At 46.6% G+C, this 22,199-nt stretch overlaps 1 protein-coding gene across 1 annotated transcript in view; it reads left to right on the plus strand.

Moving 5' to 3' along the window:
* Positions 1-22,199, plus strand: part of ELP5 (elongator acetyltransferase complex subunit 5) — a 176,369-nt gene that overhangs the window by 16,505 nt on the left and 137,665 nt on the right. The window contains exons 2-3 of the mRNA XM_069645816.1: positions 14,193-14,253; positions 14,843-14,923. Coding sequence (XP_069501917.1) covers positions 14,193-14,253; positions 14,843-14,923 — 142 coding nt within the window. The remainder of the gene's footprint in view (positions 1-14,192; positions 14,254-14,842; positions 14,924-22,199) is intronic.

Consider the following 22,199-nt stretch of genomic DNA (forward strand, 5'->3'; position numbering starts at 1 on the left):
TTTCCCTTGAGCTATCTGGCACTTGGTGGCTTTGATAGTTAGCTTAGCCCTTTTCAAGGCCTGCAACACCTTATCCAGGTCAGTCAAATGCTCTTCCCAGGTGGAACTGTAGGCAGCAATGTCATCTAAATAGGACACACAAAAGGCCTCCAGCCCACTGAGCGCATGATTGACCAATCTCTGGAAGGTGGCAGGTGCATTTTTCAGCCCAAAAGGCATGGCTCTAAACTGGTAGAGCCCCTCAGGTGTTGAGAATGCAGTCTTTTCCTTGGCATGGTACATCAGATCTATTTGCCAATAGCCTGAGGTAAGGTCAAAGGTGCTCATAAATTTGGCAGCACCTATGGTGTCCACAAGCTCATCAGCGCTGGGCAACGGGTGCATGTCAGTTATGGTGACAGCATTGACTCCTCTGTAGTCCACACAGAACCGCCAATCCTTGGTACCTGCCTGAGAACTTGCCTTGGAGGCAAGGACCACTGCACTGGACCAGGGACTGGTTGAGGGTTCAATAACATCCAGATCCAGCATCTTGGCCACCTCAGCCTGGATGTGGTTCTTAACCATGTCTGACATCCTGTAGCATCTGCTTTTGAGAGGTACGCTGTCACCAGTGTCAATTTCATGCCTGCAACACAGGGTGAGGCCTGTTGTCTGCGAGAACAGAGGCGCATACTGCTGGAGCAAAGCCCTGCAGGCCCTCTGTTGCTCTGCAGTCAGATCTGGAGAGAGATGCACTCCCTCCACTGAGCCATCCTGAGGGTTGCTATGCAGCAAATCGGGAATGGGCTCACTCTCATCCTCTTCTTGCTCTGAAGCCAGCAAGAGGCATGAGACTTATGCTCGCCCATGGAAAGGCATGAGCCTGTTGACGTGGTATAACTGAGGGGCTACCCCGGGGACTCCCATGTCAACCAGATAATTGCCTTTGCCCATCTTGGAGGTGATCCTGAAGTGTCAAGCCCACTTATCTGCCAAAGCTCTAGGCTTGGTAGGCTCCATCACAAGGATCTCCTGTCCTGGAGTCCAATCCACTTGTGAGGCTTTAAGGTCATGCTAGTACTTGTTCAATTCCTGGCTGGCCTTGAGATTTGCTGTCGCCTGACCCATTATCTGTCATCCTCCATCTGAGGCCTAACAGATAGTCCCCCCCCCCACTTGCTTGGCAGGATGTCATGATTCCTGCCCTCATGTCCCCAGCCCTCCAAGATGTCAGGCTGGAGCCAGGCCACGATCACCTACATGGCCCTCAAGGGCCTCTCCATCCCTCCAAAGACCCACTTGGAGTCAGACTTGGCGCTTGTGGCACCAGACTCCCTCACTCCCATAGGATAACATTGGGGATTGGACTTGTAGTGCATTGATGGGGACAAGATGGATGCCCCCACATATTACGGTTCCCTGAACTGCATGTGCTGTCTAGTCTTTTGGTTGTGGTTCAGCCCAGAGACACCTGGGATACCCAGAGACTATTTTAGCAACGCCCAGGCTGAGAAACATGCTTTGTGTTTTCTGCACCTGTAGCGTGACACTCACGGTGTTCGGATCGGGCTCCAGTATGCCTGCATCTTTCTTCTGCGCTCAGCTCCTGCAAGAACAAGAACACCGTTAGGAACAGCCTTACCTTGTGGCGCTTCTGCTCATCATTCATCGCTCCTTCTGTTCTGCGGGCATCTTCGGTGGTGTCATTCCCATCCCGGCACGCCGCTTCCTAAGGAAAAGGGAAAAGAACAGAAAAAAAGGCATTAGTAAGCATTCAGCAAATCTTCGCTTATTTTTAAAGACTGTACGAGCTTCAAACGCTTACCTGAATCCCAGGCCCTCTGGGGGAACTCTGTCTCCGGAACTTTTTGTCCATCTGCAAGAGGGAAAAGACACTCCAGGTTAGCGTGGAAACATCTAGAGGCGCTGCATACCGTGCTTACTCACCGCATTTCTTCTTCATAACCGGTACCCACGCTGAAAACATCGCGGCACCTAAAAGACACAGAAAAAGAACTCGGTTCAATACAAATACGAAAGGGTCACATCGCGCTCTCACTCACCTTCAGCGCTACTCATCTCAGCAGCACATCGCCATCCCCAGATGCCGGCCATCATCTAAGGAAGGAAAGGAACGAAGTTAGAGAACTGTTCAAAAGACTCATTATACTTACCTGTCGGACTCTTGCCAGTGAAGTAACTAGGCACCAACGAGCCCACATCAATCAACGCGCCCCTGCGCTGAAAGCAGGATGGAGAGCACACTTTCCAAGAAAACAAGGTGAGCTGTGGATCAAAGGGAAGGGTTGGACCCCGGGGAAGAAGGGGTTCAAGCACACAGAGACAATAGGGAGTTAAACTCTACCAGTCCTGTGTTTCAGGCCCAGTCTCCAGTCGAGTAGACTCCAGGGAAGGGTTCGAGGTCATAAGCCAGAACAGGCTGAGTGACGTCCCCGTGGATACCAGGTGAGCGTTACACAGGACCTGGAGGTGTGGCTTCCAAACCTTCTCAGATCAAGGCAAGGGGCCCCCCTCACAGGATGTTCAAAGAGTAACTCAAAGGGACTAAAACCAACACCCTCTTGAGGTACTTCTCTGTAAGCGAACAGCAGGCATGTCAGGAGGAGATCCCATTTCCTCCTTGGAGGGGGGGGGCTTTTCCAAAGCGCCTAGCATGCCCTTGAGAGTTTTATTAAATCTCTCCACCAGGCCATTGGTCTGGGGATGGTAAGAGTTGGAGAACTTGTAGGTTACCCCACACTCTTTCCACATGGTTTTAATGTAACTCGACATGAAGTTGGATCCTCTGTCAGAGACAACCTCCTTAGGGAATCCAACACGGGTGGAAATGCCCAGGAGAGCCCTGGTAACCACCTTGGCCGTAATAGTCTGAAGGGGTATAGCCTCAGGGCACATGGTGGCATGATCTACCAAGACCAGGATGAACCGATGTCCACCTGAAGTAGGAGGGTCAAGGGGACCGACAATGTCGATGCCCACCCTCTCAAATGGTGTGCCAACCACTGGCAATGGCTGCAGTGGGGCAATGACACTGCCTCCAGTCTTGCCTGACAACGGACAAGTTGGGCAGATCCTGCAACCTGCTCCCCATCTGCAAAGGAAAAGAGGCTGGAGGGCTCCTTAAGTAGCAACTGGGGAAAAAGAGCTGCAACCAGGAAGGCACTAGGTGGCCAGGGCTTCGGCCAGGTGACCAAGATCCACTTGCACCTGCTCCCCATCTGCAAAGGAAAAGAAGCTGGAAGGCTCCTTAAGTAAGGAAAAAGAGCGGCTACCAGAAAGGCACCAGGTGGGTGGGGTTTAGGCCAGGTGACCTAGATCCGCTTGCACCTGCTCCCCATATGGTACGCAAAGAGGAATTAAAAGGGCCGTATTGACAAGATTTCTGTGCGTAAAAAGGCCTACTAAGCACCTTATCTGGAGGGCTGGATGGGAGACCAACCTCGGAAAATGTGTGGGGCTAAACAGCACACATTTTCCTATGCTCGCCGCAGAAAAAACACACAGTCACGTGTACTCTGGGTGGACACAGCCTACAGGCGCAGCCCCCTGTCCTGTCCAGCTGGAATGTGACAGCCTCAGGTACAGCAAAACATCTCAGGAAAGGCAACGCCTTCCTCCTGCTATGACCAGCCTAATAAAATATCAAAGGCTCCATGGATCTGCTCTGCCTATTGTCAATGTTCTGCTGGCGGCATCGCATACTGATGGGAGTTAATTGAAACGGGCCTGCGAGAGGCCTGATCGCAGAACTGACAAAAGGGGACAGGAAACCCACACCTCTTTGATATGCAATGTGTCAACTTGAAGCTAGCGCCCACCCCTCTGTATGAAAGGCAGTGAATGTCATGTATGGGACAACTGTTTACAGTAGGTAACCCCTTCAGGGGGACGCCTTTTCAGAGGGATGCAGTATGTGATTTGATGGAGACAGAAAGTCTGGGCTCGCCACAAACTTCAAGGGAGACTTGAGCTTTGAACAGGAGCTATAGAGGGCTCAATTAACCAGAGAGACACTTGAATCCACAACAGACAGAAAGATGGATGGGACTTAATAGTACATGTTGTCACCCCTTACCTTTCCTGTTGCAAAGCACTCTGGTTATGACCTCACGCATAACAGAAGAATGTTGGTGCGGTCCCACGATTGGGTCATTAAGGTAGGCTTAGCCGGCCGTTTGGCTTTAAAAGAGGGTTGAGCCTCTTTTTTGCATATCATCCAACAACTTCGAAAGGAGTAAGGAGGAGGACAAATTTGGGCCCTGGCTGAAGGTACAGTCTGACTTAGAGCTTCCGCCAGTTAAGGAAGGCCGCATTTCCAAGAAGGAAGCAAGATCCTTCCCCTAAACATCTCCCAGGGAACAAGAGGGTGATACCACCTCAGAGGCCTCGTCCAGCAGCTCCAGAACCGGTACCCAGCCAGCAAACAGAGTGCCCTGCTTGATTCTGCCAGCAAGCTTCCTAAGTGTTAAGTGCCAGAGAGTCTCTGACCAAAGGACAAGATCATTGCCTGTAAACACTCTCCTCAGCTTTGGGCCATCCGCCTTAGAGGACATGTGCCCAGCAAAGAAGCTACGAGGATTGCCACAACAACCATCAACCAGCGTCCATCTTTTAAAGAAATTTGAGGCAGTCAATCCATCAATCCGCGACCGGCTGCAACACTGACTGTTGCCACTCTGCAGTCACTAAAGCCGTCTGAGAAACTGTGACAAGCATTCCAGATCCGCCAACCAGCACAGAAACAATGATTCTTGACCCCGACCCACCGTGTAGGCCAGCCTGCAGCCGTACATCCAGCCTTGCGTGACGAACTACCTGCCGCCTGATACCCGCAGCTGTCTCCCGTCTTCAATGAACTCTGTCACAGGAGCTGTAAAGCGTCCTGAAATCGACTTGACGGTGTCGAGCATCAAGATCATCTCAAGCACCAGCTACATTGTGGTTCTGTCCCTCTGGTCCTTCTCTGAAGGCCCCTAGTGACATTTACAACCCCTTGCTCCCTTGGTGCTGAAACCAAATAACCTTGAACAATGCAGACTGATTGCTTTACCGACTAGCTTCCTGTCAGTATCCAGAGTGCATCACTTTCCTTTCTTGAAACTGTCCTCTCTGTTCCTTTACAGGGTGGGTTGTATTTTGTAGTGTGCTAGAACTGTCTGTTGTAATAATAATAAAGTACATATTTGTATACAACCTTGACTGGACAGTCCCTTTTTATCATTGCGTAATAATAGTATTTTCGCTGTGTTGCAACTAAACAACGATGCGCAACCTTGCAGAGATCAGCCTGCTGTTCCGTCCCCGTTACCAAAATTGGACAATGTTGTTAATAATTGACTTGTGTTTCCAATCTGTTTGGATCCCTTCTGCTGTACTAGAGATGTGGGGCTGATTGATGGTTTAGAAACTGATATTCATCCCTGGACCAGTGGTGCCCCAGAAGTTGATTCATTACAGGCTCCTCATGCATAAGTGGGGGCCTGGAAGCTGAAAGGCAAAGGTAGTAAGAGCAGGGTCTGACTGCTCAGTTAGCCATCAATCAAAATGCCAGAAGGCCATCAACCCAAAAGACAGGTCAGACATTGTAAATATTTTTCAAGTTGGTGCGAACATCATGAAACACTTACTGTTTATTGACTGATTCCTCAGATTCTCCAGATCTTGCTAGAAGGTTTCGAGTTAGGGTTGGCATTCTCATCCTGTCGTGTATAATGGGCAGCCATTCAAGCCTTCAGGAAACCTTGGTCTAGCGTCATGGTGAAGGGTTGGCAGATTCTCAAGCTTTTCTCAATTACCCCCCCCCCCATCCCAGTGAGAGTCCAGCATTCAATCTGATTCTCCTATGCCCCAGGAAGTAGTGTTTCTTTTCCTTCTCCTTCTGCTCCTCCTCCTCCTCCTGCTTTGTAGGTGTGGCAAAGACAAAAAGTGCAGTTATGATGTACCTGGATAGAACCGCTAGATTGAGACATTCTGACAACCTGTTCTTCACCTTCAGTGGGTCACAAAGTGCCTTCGATCAGTAGGTGGATTTGTTGGAACATCACAGAGGCTTATGAGGCAGCTGAGTAAACCCTACCAAATCTTCATTTCTCTAGACCTTCTTTTCCTTGTCATAGTTCTTAAGACCAATGTTCCCTCAAATTATTTTTCTCCAAGTTCGGAAATGGTTGGATTTCATGCGCACATTATTTCCCATGTTTGCAGCTGACTAACGAGATAAGCCACTTTGTGAGCATGCGTTGTAAGTGGGCTATCATGTCTGAAGAGATTCTGGAAGGCAATATCCCCTTGCCCAGCTATGCATAAAGTGCATCTTAAAGCACTTTTTCCAAAGAAATAGGATAGAAAAACAAATACATTATATGTGATTATAAAGAGAGACCATCAACCACTTCACAACTTCAAGATATGCTATAGTACCAAGCAAAAGTACCCTACCGATAGAAAAATGTGTATGCGCAAAAAAACACTGTATGCCCAGTTTAAACAATAGGTTTAGTTGTGGCTATTCATTTGTCGACACTAATCAGACCAAGCCGAATGTGTTTTATGCCACTGCAAAAAAGCATTCATGTTTATTACAAAAAATATTGTGCATTATAACTGATGGATCATGTCTGAATTTTTTGCAGCCACATTATTTGCCAGATGGAAAAATGGCAACTAAAAGGACTGTGCCAGAAAACATGCTGATAAGACTTAATGTGCCACTTAAGTAATTCAGGGGCTGATGACATGCCTGTCAGAATTTGTGTTGGGATTAAGATTACATCAGAATAACAGAACCGCAGCGTATGATTATCAGAATTCTTGTGCCACTGCTTCCCATCAACATTACATTGTCCTGTGAATATAGAAGTGACCATGCTTACCCAAAACCAGCCTTATAGCTAAGAGGCATATTAACCCCATTCTACTCCATAAGAACAGGAAAATTGCCCACCAAAAAATAGGATGTAAAAGTAAGACCAGCAAAAAAAATGGGAAACCATGAACACGCAGGAGCCTATCTCCGGCATCTACCCAAAATGTTACACTGATGTTTTTCGAATTTGTGACCGGCAGAGCAGTGGCATAGGAAGGGACTCCAATAACACTGCTGCACAATCTCAAGAGTAACTTAAAAGGCAAAGAGCACCTTGTAATAAGAATAAACTGTCCCCATTGGCAAAGCCATTTAATTTTTTACTTCCTGAAAAATAATTTCATACCAAGTAGGGAGGAAAATCACCATTCTTGTGACCCTGGAATAGGAAGTATAATGACAGGGCACATAATACAGCCTATCATTTTGCCCACTCTTCCTCGCCACAACCTAGCCAAAAGTAAACCACTTTGAGGAAAATCATCTCGATTTCCCTGCTCAGGTGTACAGTAGATGCCTTTTTCCTGAACTAGGGATGCCCTTCTGCAATTCAGTGTTCTCATTTAAACAAGATCCATGAGGATGCTATCGGCACTAAACCCAGAACACATGATTATATTGAAAAGCGATCAGCAGCTGGGCAGAGAAAGAAACAGAAAAGTGCAGTTTTCTAGATTGTTACTAGAGGTTCCTATACTTGAGTGCCAACAAACACATTTCTTTCACTGTGCTGCCGACATGTCAAACTTGATTTTTTGAAGTTGTTGTCTTGTTCTTCACCCCAAACAGTGTTCCCCTGTGCCCTTCCAACTCATACCCTCATTGGCTCCTGTGCTAGCCTACAATTCTAGTTGACAGGGCTCTGTAAAGAGCGAGGGATTGTAGCAGTAAAACAATCACTGGGATATTTGCATAGCCACAACACTTTGCAAGCAAAAAGATATTTAAATCCTCACCACGATATTATGGGCAGTTTAAGAAAATTTCATGAACGTGCATACCCACAATTATTTTGCAGTGCAAATAGATTGTTCTCAGCATCCCCTAATATTGTTGGCTAGGATTATACAAGTGCTCAGTGAAACCATTTTTGTGTAGCAGAGAATTACCATAGCATTTGTTAAGATCTATGCCCAATGTGAATCTGGGAACTTGGAATTAAAGCAGTGGGTGTGAAACGCATTGTAACTGTCTGCATATCTATTGCCCTTATTCTATGTACATGTAGTGCCAGTCATATTCCATAACCATAATCCCTTGCAGGCCAAGTATATAATATTGCAATGTTGCTTTTCACTTAAAGGGAAATTATGGCAATATTAAAGTAGGAGAATTTGAACATGACATTTGTCTACTCAAAATCCTTTGAGGGCAAATTAATATCTGAGGTTTTTAAACCCTTTCAAAGTGTGTGTGCATATGTGCAAAAATTAGGAACCATGGGATGAGGTTACACGTCCAAGTAGCCTGCTACTTACAGTCAATATCCAATATTTTAGCTGGCAGGTTACAAAGTTTGGGTGAAGCTTTTGCTAAAGAACCACGAGTAACTGAAATTATGGTGCTTGAACATTATTGCTATTTCAATAAACATAAAACAACTGGATGTAGGTGCAACTCCTGGTAATCTCTCACAGAACCAAGGTAGGCTGATTCAAGGTTGTTTGGTAATGGCTAAATGGGGCTTGGGCTGGAAGTTAGTCATACGGTATAAATATGGTAAGGCCAAGTGTAGGAGTTAAGGGTGGGGAGGGAAGGTTATTTGGTTAATGTGTGCAGGCATATTTTATTTGCGTCTTCTGAACATGGAACAAGATTTCCATATCTGCTTTAATCCCACTTAAGGGTATATTCTGTTTTAAAGTTTTTAAGATCACATTTGCATAGTAAGGTAATGTAAATAGGCTACACTAGAATATCAAGACTTTTTAGTATAATTTAACTTCGGTAAGCGAGAAAATAAATGTCAGGTAACTGCCGTGGCTTGTGCCTTATTCATTCTTGAGAAGGTGTGAATTGTCTTTGTGCGCTGCTAAAACTCTGAGCGACACACAGAGGGAACCTGGGCAAGCGCATATGTGCACAGCTTAGAGGGAAACCTCGCTTATGACCCGCCATTACCACTCGTTGATTAAAGGTAAGCATTATTGGTAGCGGGCCCTTATGTTTCCATCAACATGGGGGGGGTGCCATAAGGGGAGACATAGATTTAGATGGGTTGTTGTCATGAAGGCTGGAGGCCTCAGGAAGTGCAGGACTAGGAGTAATGAAGATTACCAGGAGGTAATCTTTGCATTACCTCATGTCCCTCTTCCTCATCCCAGTATTCAATCATAAAGTGTACCAAAGAAGCCAAACAAACCACACCACCAACGTAAGAGGCGGAAAGGCCAACGCGATATTGTGCAGAGATTGCATAATATAAGGACTTGAGGCTTCACACACCAACTGAGGAAAACCCACATAAACCAGAGTAGCAACAGCCAGGTATAGGTATTCTGCAGTGGTGTGTAAGGGTGGATGGGAGGGAGGCAGCTCCCTGTGAATCCTACAGATATCCATCAGAGACCCCACTCTCATGCCTGGGGCTGCCCCACATTTGGGTGGAACATCCTAGTCTTCCAGAGACAAAGGAACCCCAGAGACAGTGACTGCTAGGTAGTTATTGTTAGCACTTACCGCCATCAGCACAGGACACCCTAGCAGTGCTGGCGTTGGCTTCTTTCTCTTGCTGTCGTCGGCAGCTCAGAACAGCAACATGGAAACCAAACCAGTGGTCTAGACTTCTTCCAACATGGTGGCAACGTACTGTCACATCTGACGTCATTCAACATGGCTACGGCCACTTTGAGCATACCTCTATGCCTAGAAGCTGCTTGTTGCCTGTACTGTCTCAAAGGGACAGGATTCTCCTCCACAACCCCGGAAGTCCTCTTCATCTACAATCAGCTTCAGGATTCCTCACAGAGGGCTTTTTCTCCCTCATTTGGGAGTTTTTTTCTCTTGGGTTTTGGACCCTTCGTGAGACCTCCTTTTGACAGTGATTCTCACTCTGTGTCAGTCGTGGCTGCACGATCGACCCTATCTTTTCTCAGACAAAAGCCAATCAACAGGGCAGGTAAGGCAAGTTGCTGAGAGTTATAGTCTTCTAGCCATCTGCTGAGACAAAAATGAAGAAGCCTTGTGAAAAAGGAAACTGTTGTAGACGTAGCAGCAGGATGCTTTTCCAACCAGGAAGGTGCACCAGACATTCCCGACCACTAGGTCATTCCCGAATTTGTAGCGTCTGCTATCAGTTTGGTAGATACTAGGAAGAGTGAGATTGATTTCCCCTCTAAACAGAGGTTGGTCAGATAGACCCACGTTCTGCTAGGCAAAATACATAAGGAAACTGTCCTTGTGCAATGAACTGAAGGGAGCAAGTGCCACAAAGGGGAACTCATAGAAAACAGAGGAGTGCAGAAGGTCCTAGGAAAGTGAACCGGCTTTGATCCATACTCTGAAGATTACCAAGCTCTGAAAAATGCACCAAGAAAGGCCTCAACCTGAATTGCATCATCCCAGGGATAGCAAACGCCTGTTCTAGTCAATGGCAGGGCACTCAAAGGGAAGAAGGCGAAAGCCCAGGAGGAACCTATCCGGGTACAAATTGGAAATGACTTGCCTCTACGTTCCAAGGGATGGAGAAAAATAAAAATAATGTATCGCCTGTACCTAAAGAAGGAAGGGCATCGGAATCCCTGGATAACTCTGGGGATGAGCCCCTCTAAGATACTGATGGGGAAACCCCACCCTCTCTAAAACTATCCTGTACAGTTTGAAAATGTGCTGAGGGGGTGCTCCCATCTGCTGACGGAGAATACCAATTAAACAAGGATTCAAGCCCCCACAAGCCGTTGAAGAAAGGAAGCCAGACCTTCCTAGACCAGCAGGGAGTGCCTAGGCAAATCCATATGTAGTTCCCAATCCTGCAAGGGATCATAAAGCACAAGGGCTTTGAGAGCAAGACAAATGGTCCATGTGAGCGTATGTATAATTCAGCAAAGTAGTACTGCAGGCATCAGGACCAGAGGACCTAGAAACAAAAATCTCAATTGAGCCTCCCTAAGAGACAAAGACTAAAGGTAGGTCTTATGAGGTGCAAGAAACTAGAGTCAGAAAGCCTGGCATAGACACCGGAACTGAGCAGCTTGGACACCAGCTCCAAAAGTCAACCAGGTTTATCTCCAGCCCCCTGAAATGTGTTGCTGATAAGGTAAAATTTCTCTTGCTACCCAACAACACAAGACAAGATGGCCTCTTTGCCTGAGCCACGAAACTGATACCGCAATGCCTGTTGAAAAAAAGGTGGCAATGATTATCATCCTGTTGTGCACAGGGCAGCCTTTTATCCGCTTGTTAAGAATAACAGACTCCTGAGGATTGCACCTAATCGCTCAGTAAAATACAATAGTGCTTCTACTAAAATCACAAATAACCACAAGCAACACTGCAAAAGACCCAGACAGAAGCCATCTGTAGTCGGAATCCATGAGGGGTTGAGGGTGGGCGTGGAATGAGGTGGATAGAGTGAACTCCCCACCCAGTTAGATGCAAGCAGAGAGCTGGAGTCGGATAATCCAGGGACAATAGTAGTATTCCTTGGCCAGCATAGGGTGACGAGGATCTAATGAAGTGAAGCCAACCTGGACTGGAAATGCCTGTGGGTCACCCACTGCCTGTCGGAGCCATTGGGTACCTGTACAGTTTAGATGGACCTTGCAACGATGAAAAGCTGATGAGTTGAGGAAATGGTGCCTAAAAGCTGACATTCATGGACTGGAGCAGAGGAAATAACTCTCTGATTGGGGGAAACCATACCATGCTCACGGGAACTGCCTTAAAATTGAAGACTCTGCACTTTACTGTGCTGAGAAGGTGTAAGCATACCCAGTTTGAAGATATTAGTGTGAACAAGGGAAAAGCAATCTGTAGACTCCCCCCAAAGTCCCAGCATGCCAGTGGCAGTCCCTCCAAGGATCGTAGAACATACTGCGGCAGTCACCTGAAACCGCCTTAGAGATTCGGCTTGATGGGGTGGACTCCATGAAGAACCATACTCATCTGACCTGACCCATTTACCATTAGGCCATGTAATGCTAGGGAGAAACAGCATCCTGTTTTGGCTGAAGACATGCTGGAATTTGGAAGCAGGGCCCACATCTGGTAAGCATGGGCAAAGCTGTCAATTTGCAAGCTACATGCCATGCATAAAAAGCCACATGCCTCATGAGTTCTCCATACTCCACCTACTGGCAAAGGTGAACTTCCTGTTCCCGCCACTGATATCGATGTCCAGCAGTTGAAAACCTTACTAATAATTAATCTGACAGAGTGCTATGATAGTATTGTGCCTATGGACTCAGAAGCAATGGAGACTTCCTCCTTCTAGGGCCTCTGATGTGGCCCTGATCTAGTGAGGAGCACAGTAGTCTGGAGAGGGAGTAAACCCTGTCTAGAGAGTGGCTTAAAGATCATGCAAGCTGGATCTGACTTTAGAGGTGTTGAAAGTGTCTGCAGCCTGTGGGGCGCAACCTGGTTGGCATGTGTCCAGCCTGGGCACTGTTTTGGCCTTGCAGCCTTGCAGCCTGGCACCCTAGCTGGGGAGATAGAACACCTTAGACCAGATAGCTCTCCTGAAGGCGGTTTGGTCCTAGGGCTGCCATTCTTCCTTTTTTAGCCTTTGAAAGGGGCTACAGTGCTCTCCTCGCCAAAGTCCAAGTCGGACAGACTATTCCTTTTTTACCAGCTTAAAAAACATTGGAAAGGAAGGTAGAACCTGGAAGTCCTCAAATAAGTGGTAATGTGTGGTACTCTATGTAAACATATCGCATAGGTGTGGCTCCTTCTGTAAACGGGTGTATTCCTGTAATACGATGTTGAGGAAAGGAAGAATTGGAAAGAAGTGCCCAAAAGCGACGTGTTCTTTCTTAGAATTTCTTCCACAGTAATCACGGATACCTTGGGGAGGAGGAGAGTGGAGGAAGAGGGCTTAATCCCTGTGCCGACTCCATCTCTTAATCTTACCCCATGCACTCCCAAGTGAACCCACCCACGCATGTCAACCTCATCATACTGATTGACACCTGGAGCAAATTATTTTAGGTACAGTGAGTTCCCAGAGGGGGGTGGAGCCTGCACCAGTTCCCTGCCTCTCTCTAGTCCAGTGTGGAGTGCGGGAGATCACGTCACACTTTAGGCCTTATGGGATATACCTCCAAAGCAGCCTAGCCCGGCAGGGACCAAGAGGTATCCGATATTTAGGTTCTGCAGTTTATTGGAAAATGAGTCGGGCATTTTTTCCCTCAGACACCATAAGAACAGAAAATAGGATCGGGAAGTGATGACGTAAGTGCCATCCCAATATATCTGGATGCAGAGAGAGGGGGAGCTGTAAAAACCTTAGAGAAAGGCAGTTGGAAGGATGGACTGTCTATATGATTTGCGTAATGGGATGAGGAAGGGAGACCTAGGGGGTGGGGGTAATGAAATAATCCCATTCTCTTCAATGTTACATTAGGTATGTCTGTCTAACGCCTCTCAATATGAATGCATGTAAATATTTTGGAGATTGTATCACTTCACCATTCAAAACATTAATATTGTCATTAACTGACAACCTTGTGGAGAAGGATCCCCATATCCTTAGTCCAGTCTCCAACTCTAGATGGAGAATAAAGATCTAGCTTATTGTATGGCAACCATTGAGTGCTCTTTAAAAACATAGTAATTCATTGCTAATGATTATTTCAAATAGGGAATATCCTTTTAGAAGTTTAAGAACGGGTGAATGTAGATTATTCAAGTAAAAACAATATGCCCCATTTGGGCGGAACATCATAATTCTTTTCAATTTACAAGTAAAGAGTCCATATGGGAAGAATTCATCTTGCAGTAGTAATGAAAAAGTGGAACCTTATTCCACTGTGTTGTATCTGGTAGAGTATCACACGCCCCCTAACTATCAAAAGCTTTATCCACCTGCACTTTGACAAACAAGGTGAGACTGTTGACAACTTAGTCTCTTGCGTTGTAAAGCATTGACAGCCCTCATAGCTAACTGTGGTTACAGGAGTACACCTTCTGGCCAAGGGTGAGTTGTATCCTCAGAGAGAAGCTCAACTGGTCATTTAAGCAGCAGTGTTCTGCCCCAGTGAAATAACTGCAGGGTATACCACAATCGGCCTCCACTACACTAGAACCAGACCCAAAAGATACCATCATTTGTGAATGTGTGCACTCTCAAGAAGAGTATGAAAGATGTATGACTTTCTCTCCTTTGCAGACAGCTCAGAATGCAGCGGGCAGAGTTTGCTGAAAAGCAGTGCACAGCTCATCGCACAAAGGTTTGGAGACCCATCCCGTAGGAAGCAGCTATTTCTTTGTGTTGGGTAGATAGTGGATGCTTATGCCATCCTGCTGGGCACTGCATGTAGCTGGGTAGAAGTGGTGAACAGTGTTTGCTGATCGGCGTCAGTTGTGTACGTATCTGCTCTGCTTGTGCAGTGCAAACTTAGCTGTGATATAACAAAGGAATACAGCAGTAGGGTACAATAATATGGATGCAATTGGATGGGTAAACTATTAAGCATATGGGGAGAGGTGTACAGAGTGGATTGCAAGTTATTGGGCTTTGGAAGGTAGACAGTTTATGGTGGTGATTGGCATCCGCTTGGAGCTGCATGTAAGGGTCAAGGGTGGGAAAAATGTGAATACTGTTGGGCATCTGTAGAAATTAATATGCTTTCCATAAACATACACCATCGCTGGGATGTCTTGCGTAAGCTGACTGTTGTTACGGGGTAGTGCATGTGGGAAGACAGTGAATTCTTAAATATTTAATCTGGGGACTGTTTTTGGGGTGGTGGGCAGCATTACGATTAGGTGGGGGAACTGCCAAATGTTATTTTAATTGTATTGTTCTTTTCCATTTAGGGGAGAGCCTGTCCATGTCTTGAGTTTTGACATCTCTGAGGAGGATTTTAGAGCAGGGCTCGAGTCTGACATCTCTTCCCGGTGAGTCCGCCCGTTGATCTTGGAGAAAGTCACTCTGAATGACAGGTTAACTCCCTTGGCATTTCCTGCGTGGGAGCAATATGTCTGTAGAAATAGGTTAGACGTTAACAGTTACATATTTGATCAATGTGGAGTACATTTATCCCCTAACCCCATAAAACAATAAAAGGTGCTCACTCAGGGAATTACATTGATGCATGTGGCTGGAACATAGATTGTTATCTCCTCATTAAGCATTTACGCAAACTGTGTCAGGGTTGGTAATTGCTGGGCAATGGGAGTGTTTTCACTCCTGGTTATAGTACTGGAGAGCCTGGTTGGCTTGACACCAACCGCTGTCAGGAGCTACCTTTGACTCCCCATGTCCACGGGGCAACAATTCAAGTTGCAAGCTACTAGCTAGCCATAGAAAACCACTTTCCACCTCAATTCTATGCATGCACACAGTAGATGGTTTCTTACACGCCTGGAGTCAAATATCACTAACCAATGGTTAGTGGCAAGTGCACATTTTGCGCCCTGCCAGGTTGACTCGTGCCGTACGCACATACCTGTTTGACATGAACTCTGTGTGTTTGGGAACATTGGGACACATTTGGAAGACATTTCTAGCATACGTAGCCATATATAATCGATAGAAAGCCATGGATTGCATCTCAGCTGGAAGTTAGATTAGTGGCGGGCTAGGTACTACCTCCTCATTTCCCAGAGGTAGCTCCTGCTTGCTCTGGTATGCTGGATACTCATTAGCTGTTTTAAGTTCCTACTCCTAAAACACATTTTTGATCCCCGGTGTCTACTAGAAGATTATTAACATGAACACAGTATAAAGGTGCAGTGCTTTCCCATTGCTGTTTTTCTGTAAGGAAGAACCAGAAGCTGATGCATGATATTTAGTAGTTGCATATAGATGTATTGCATGCTATATGTAGAAAATCATCATTCACCAACCAGTGTCGCTGCAAATAGTAATTATGACTTCTCGCTAAGCTCCTCCTCATCTTGTGTTCGACGGTGTGGCAGAAGTGGTTAAGACTTTACAAGTTTTAAATACATCGAATTTTGACATAATTTGTCTTGTGGCAAAATAGAGAATAACCAGTTGAAATGTAGTTGGAGAATAGTGGCAGTGAATTAGTGATGACATGCAGTGAGCAAGACCAAATGACCTAGAGAATAGTATCTCGTACAATTTGTCAGGAAGGACAGTCACTATTTGCTGTGTTGCTATGTGTGAAAGTTCTAGGTTTCAAAAATCTCAATTCACTCCGTATGAAGACGTAAATGAGATGTTCTAGCTACCCTGAGTCGTGTTAGCCCATGAGATACATGGGCTTTACAAAACCACAGCCCAGTGTCTATTGTGAAATCAGGAGAACCCAAGCTTTGATATTGGCACATCGGCAGTAGCAATTCTGTACATGAATTCCTTTGAATGTGGGAATTGCAGATGTGCTTCTGAGCCACACATGGAACTTTTAGAACGCCTCACGTTATCCTCGACAACAAGATCTAGCACTACAACAACAACCCATGGGTCGACCCCATGAATTTAGTCCAGCTACATTTCTTAAAGCCATTCCAAAGACAAATGATTCAGATCCATCTGTTTCTCATAGTTTTTATTTAAGCTGTGGTAGAATACTGAACATTTTAAAAAGGCGATTATTATTAGCCTGTTAAATAAACCTTTAAAGCCTGTTAAAGCCAAAATGAATTTTCAGCCAATTGCCAAGCTTCCTTATCCTAAAATGTTTGAAAGAGTAATTGCAAGTGGTGTACATAAAAAAACCTAGTTTCTGCACCAAAACCAGGTGGGTTTTTTCGACCTGGTATGGGTACGGGACCCATCCTGGTCAGTGTGATATATGACCTCAGATAAGCAGTTTATGGAGGTGGTGTAGCGGCACTGATTTTACTAGATCTATTTACCCCCTTCCCCCCCTTTGACAATGTCAACCATCAGCTGTTTAGATCTTGCCTAAGCCATTTAAAAATTGTGGAGGATGCACTGTACTTGTTTTTTCATTTCTTGATGGGCTTGTCCATGCGGTGCATTGCCACCTTACCCTTCTAACAGGGATCCGTTTTTTATTCCCATTTCTTTTTAATATATCACCCTTTGGCCTTTCATGTGGAGTCATCCAGAATACAGTTTTATAGGTATGCTGATGACACCCAGATTATCCTCCGTTTAGGTGGTAAGAAAGATGAGCACCCCAGTAATTATAAAGTGTTTCTCGTGGTTGTAGATACCTGAATGTGCTGCCCTAAACCTAAGATTTACTGCACTAACACAGGGATTCTGATGCCTTCTACAAATGAGGGTCTCTTGTCCTCATCCTTTTTTCCCTCTTGGCTATGTTCATGTCCTGAACCTGTTCTAGGTGTAAAGAATTTGGGTGTTACATTTGATGCAGCATTGAATTTATTCCCTTATATATTGCATGGATTTGAATCCGTTTTCTTTTAGCCCCACATAACAAATTGTTCACCATTTTCTTTCTCTACCCATTGTACAGTAGTTAAGGCTTCATATCTAGTCACCTCCACTACTGTAATGCCCAGGGCTTCCTGCATACTCAGTCATTTACAATCTGTTCTGAATGCTACTGCCAGACTTCCAATGGGACAGCATCGACATGATCATCTGCCTCGGCTATTGCAGCTATTCATTGGCTTTGCATAACCAAACATCTCATGTTTAAGGCCTCGTGCCTCGCATTTGTTGTCTCACTATAGACACACCCACTTCTAGATTTTTCTGTTATACTCTGGGCTGCTTCCTAATATCATCCTCTGCCAAGTAATTGTTATGGTATCCTTCTGACATAGCCATATCAGAGGCCATTCCTTTTCAGTTTAGGTGACCCACTTTGGCATAGGTTAGCGGTTTCCCTTCATAAATACCCAGATCTCTTGTTCGGAAAATGCTGAAAACATGGGTGTTTAAAGAACACTGTTTTATTTTACAACAGGAGGTGTACTAGCTCTTCTTCCACATGTATAGCCAATCTATTTCATACATCTAAATACACTGTAGAGATGTGGGGATACTATTTTCAATGTGAACTCTTGTGAACTCTTCATAGCTTATGCAATATTTTTCTATCGTAAGTTAATGCATAGATACCAATGTCTTAAACTTCATTTAAATTTTGTTTTATTGACAATAAATAGTTATGACTTTAACTCAAATTATATTACATCCTCTGTATGGAACCAATTTCATAGGAACTACTCTCATAGGAAAAACCTGTAGCTAGCTGTACAAACCCCTAAACACAAAGAATTGTTCCTCAAATGCTCAGATAAAGTGCTACAATTAAAGTGCTTAATTCCCTCTAAAGTGCTCTGTGAAGAATCCTACAGATCCCTCACTGAAACCCTACCTAAAGTCTCCTTCCAGGTGGCCAGGGAAAGGCAGGTGCTTCCTGATCCTAACCCTGGGGGTGGTATACTGCGGAAGGATCATCTGGGAGTAGACAGGTCCCAGGGTGGTGAGGAGATTCTGTGGGATGACGCACCGTATTTCTCCTCTGGAAAGACTAATCATCCCAAGGTGCCTAAAGAGGTAATGGTATATTGTCATTTTAATGTCCTTAACCTCAAGTGGTGGACCTTAATGTTGTAAAATCTGAGCAATATATACCAAAAGAAAGATCCTTTTTGGTATCCCAAACTAAACACCTTCCTCAAACCCAAGGGTACACTATAAAGGAATGTGGAAATGTTGTCTTCAATAAAATAGCTTCCTCTGTAAAGACTAACCTTCATAGCCCCTCACTAAATAGCTTTAAGGGAATTAAACCTAACCTATCCTTAAAAGTAATTCAAATGTAGAGATAAAGGGATATGTAAACAACATTCGACACGAAAAAGAGGGCACTGCAGGAAATGGCAGCCGACGCACCACCCACAATCTGGAACTGCAAGCAGAATATTCTGAAAATGGATTTAGGAGATCAAATGTTCGAGTAAAGGGACTGAGTGAGAGACCACCAGGGGGCGCGGGACAAGATGACTGCCTAACCGTGCAGCTCCCGCTCTCTCCGGCATAAAGGAGAAGAGATCGAGCGTAATCACTGATACAGGTTAACAATCTGGCCCTAAAAAGTGAGCGGACCGGTGCCGAACACGGCAGCTGGCCAGAAGAGCTGTATAAAACGATCAGAAGAGCGAAGATAGCGTGGCTCCCTTACACGCTGTCCCGGAGGCGAAATAGGGCCGCAGCCCGTTGGAACACTGCACCGAAGATAAAGAAACAGGTGATCCGCGCCCATGTAGGGTCCGCAAGCCTCGGAAGTCAACAAGCGGAGCCCCTCAAGCCTATGACTTGCACCCAGTGACAGATGTGGATCCAGCCCGGGATGCATCTCCAGTGAAGCGGAGGCCCGCGGCGACCGCACCAGAGCCGTCCCAGAACTGCTGAGATGCACACAGCTCACCAGCAAAATCAAGGAGCAGGCGAGGATTACGCCACCAGCCCCATTGCGAAGCCCCCGGAGGAAGGAGGGTGAACTGTGCAGCCCGCGCAGGTTGATCGGCAGCACAGAGGAGGACTTCGCCAGACCTGCGGAGACAGGTGCGTCCGCGCCCACTCCTCCCAGTGGCTCGGCAGCAGACGAGGTGTGAACTTGGGTCCTCATACGGGCCGTGGAACATAAGTGGGCCCGAGGGGGTTGGGGGGCGCGCCGCAACAAAAGGCGAAAGCTTGTCAATGCAGGCACCGGTGGGGTACGATCTCCTCCACAAACGGTGTATTGAGTAGCAGGACGTCGGACATAGTGCGCAAGCGGGACGGAGAGGCTGAGAGACGTGCTTTAAAACTTGTTGGGCCTTCCCGGACCCCTCAACTGCCCACTTTAGGCAACAAAGGGTGCCTGAAGAGAAGGAACTCAGTAACGACCGATGGGGTACTTTGGTCCAGCAAGGCTCAGACAGAGCTAAGTGAACAGTTACGGGGCATTGAAACACCCACACATCTCCGACAGAGCCTGGTAACCTAAGAGACGCAGCAGCAGCCCGTGTAGGCACTGGAAGAGTCAGCACTAGGGATAACCAGGATTCAGGACCACACTAACTGCCAGACTGCCTCCCCCCCTCCCCCACCCAAACCTACAAAAGCGACACCACGGCTGAGCCAGAGCCTCTACCCATCACCTGGCACAGGGCGACTAAGGAGTCCACCTGGAAGTACCGGCAGACGAGGGACATAAGTACATCTCCAGAAGAGGGAGTAGAGGAGAGAAGTGGGGGACAAACGGCTCTGTGAGGCCACAGAAGTGACCCAGCCGCACCAGATAATAAAATGGGTCAAGCCCCGCCGCCCAACATACAACTACAACATTGCAGAGACAGCAAGAGCCCTCGCCCAGGAGTACTACAGCACAGTCTTCTGAGTGAATCAGAGACCCATCACATGCAGTGAGTCGCATCGAGGGCTGGAGATAAGCAGGGAACTCCCCCCAAGTGATAATAGAGAACATGGCGAAGAAGGTTGGCGAGACTGGAAAGGAAATGCCGGCTGATGTGGACATGTCAAGGTTCTCCACCAAAGAGGACATTGGACACATTGTAGCGAAGATCAAAGGCCTCGGAGAGGATATACAATCCTCACTTACAGACTTAACGGGAAGAGTGACCACCAAAATAAAGTTGAGAATATGGAACACAACCAGTTGAACTTAGATATGGTTCGAATGAAACTAGACACAAGAATGTCAGAAATAGAACTCTGAGAAGAAGAGATCACGCTCAAGATGGACGATTTGGAGAACAGGGAGAGGGGCAACAATCTATGGATACTTGGTCTAAAGGAATTGGGAAGAGAAACTCAGAGACAAGTTGAGGAAAAAATCCAGGTGCTAGTGAACCAGCTCTTCAAAGCAGAAGGGGGTAAGACTGTACAGATCGAAAGAGCGCACAGAGGTGGGAGACCCTACGGGAACGGTCCTCGTGCAATCGTGGTCAAATTCCTCAGGTATACCGACAGGTCCAAAATCTTGAACAGAGCCAAACAGTTGAGAGAAATTGAATTTGAGTGCTCCAAAGTTGCAATATACCAAGACCTCTCGAACCTCACCCTGGCCAGACGCAGAGCCTTTAGACGCCTCACGACATGGCTGCGAGACAAAGGGGTTAGATATAGATGGGGCTACCCATTCTCATTGGAATTTGAAGTGGAGAGGGTGGAATACTGCCTAACCACAGCGGAGGAAGCCGAGCAGGCCCTCTGCCATTTAACGGCGGACCTGGGGGCAGAGTCCAGGAGCCTACGGGGCCCTTCCAGGAGCGGCGAGGGCTCTGGAACTGTACCGGGCCCACAGAGGAGGAGGAGAGGAGAAACGGAGAGGAAGTATATGAGGCTCAACGGACCCTCACCCCGCAAGCAGTCCGCCCCACAGGACAGCAGACCAACGCAAGAACAAGGGAATGGAACACATGACAGATGGAAAAGAACCAAAAGAAGTTGGGCGAACGCTCCTGGAATAGTTAATAGTTTGCCGGAGGGTAGCAAAACACTCCGCTTCATGGAGGCCCTCAGCACGAAGGAGGGCGTCTCAGAAATCATGAACGAACCTAAACAGTTGTTTTTAGTCATGAAGTTATTGGGGAGTTAGTGCGAATGTTATGCCTACTCGGATAAAGGCAGCGCCGGAGAGGAACACTACTCCCATGTTTACTTTCAAGATGAGCGAATGGAGTCACACATTAAGCTGGAGATAGAAACTAGCGATGGGAAGGGGTGATGTTGCAAGAGGTCTGCTGGTGGGGACACTGAACGTAAAAGGACTTAACTCCCCGACCAAGAGATCTTTAGTGGCTAGAAAATTCTGCAAAGCACACCTTGATATACTCTTCCTGCAAGAGACTTGTCTAATCCATGGAGAGGAGCGGGCGATACGAGGGGCAGGTATTGACCAGGTACACTGAGCCTCGGGGACCGTTGCGAGAGGTGGTGTTGGCAGTGTGATCCATAAACAATGTACCTTACAGGATTGCACGGTCACCTGCCCCAAGAAGGGAGACTACTGATACTCAAGGGGATATTGGACGGGGCGAGGGTACTCCTGGCGGAATTATATGCCCCCAATCGGGGCAGGCACAGTTTATAGCAAATGCGCTTAACATAAAGACAGGAGGCAGATCTTTACATAATAGGGGGAGACTTCAACTCCTGGGCAGACGAGGCTAGAGATGGGAAGACCATGGAGACCATAGAACGGAAGGAGGTGGGTGCTTAGCCTGGTCACTTGGGTCGCACACTGGCGGC

This window comes from Ambystoma mexicanum, chromosome 1p (genome assembly GCF_040938575.1).
Source record: "Ambystoma mexicanum isolate Mex_15411 chromosome 1p, UKY_AmexF1_1, whole genome shotgun sequence".
NCBI lineage: Eukaryota > Metazoa > Chordata > Amphibia > Caudata > Ambystomatidae > Ambystoma > Ambystoma mexicanum.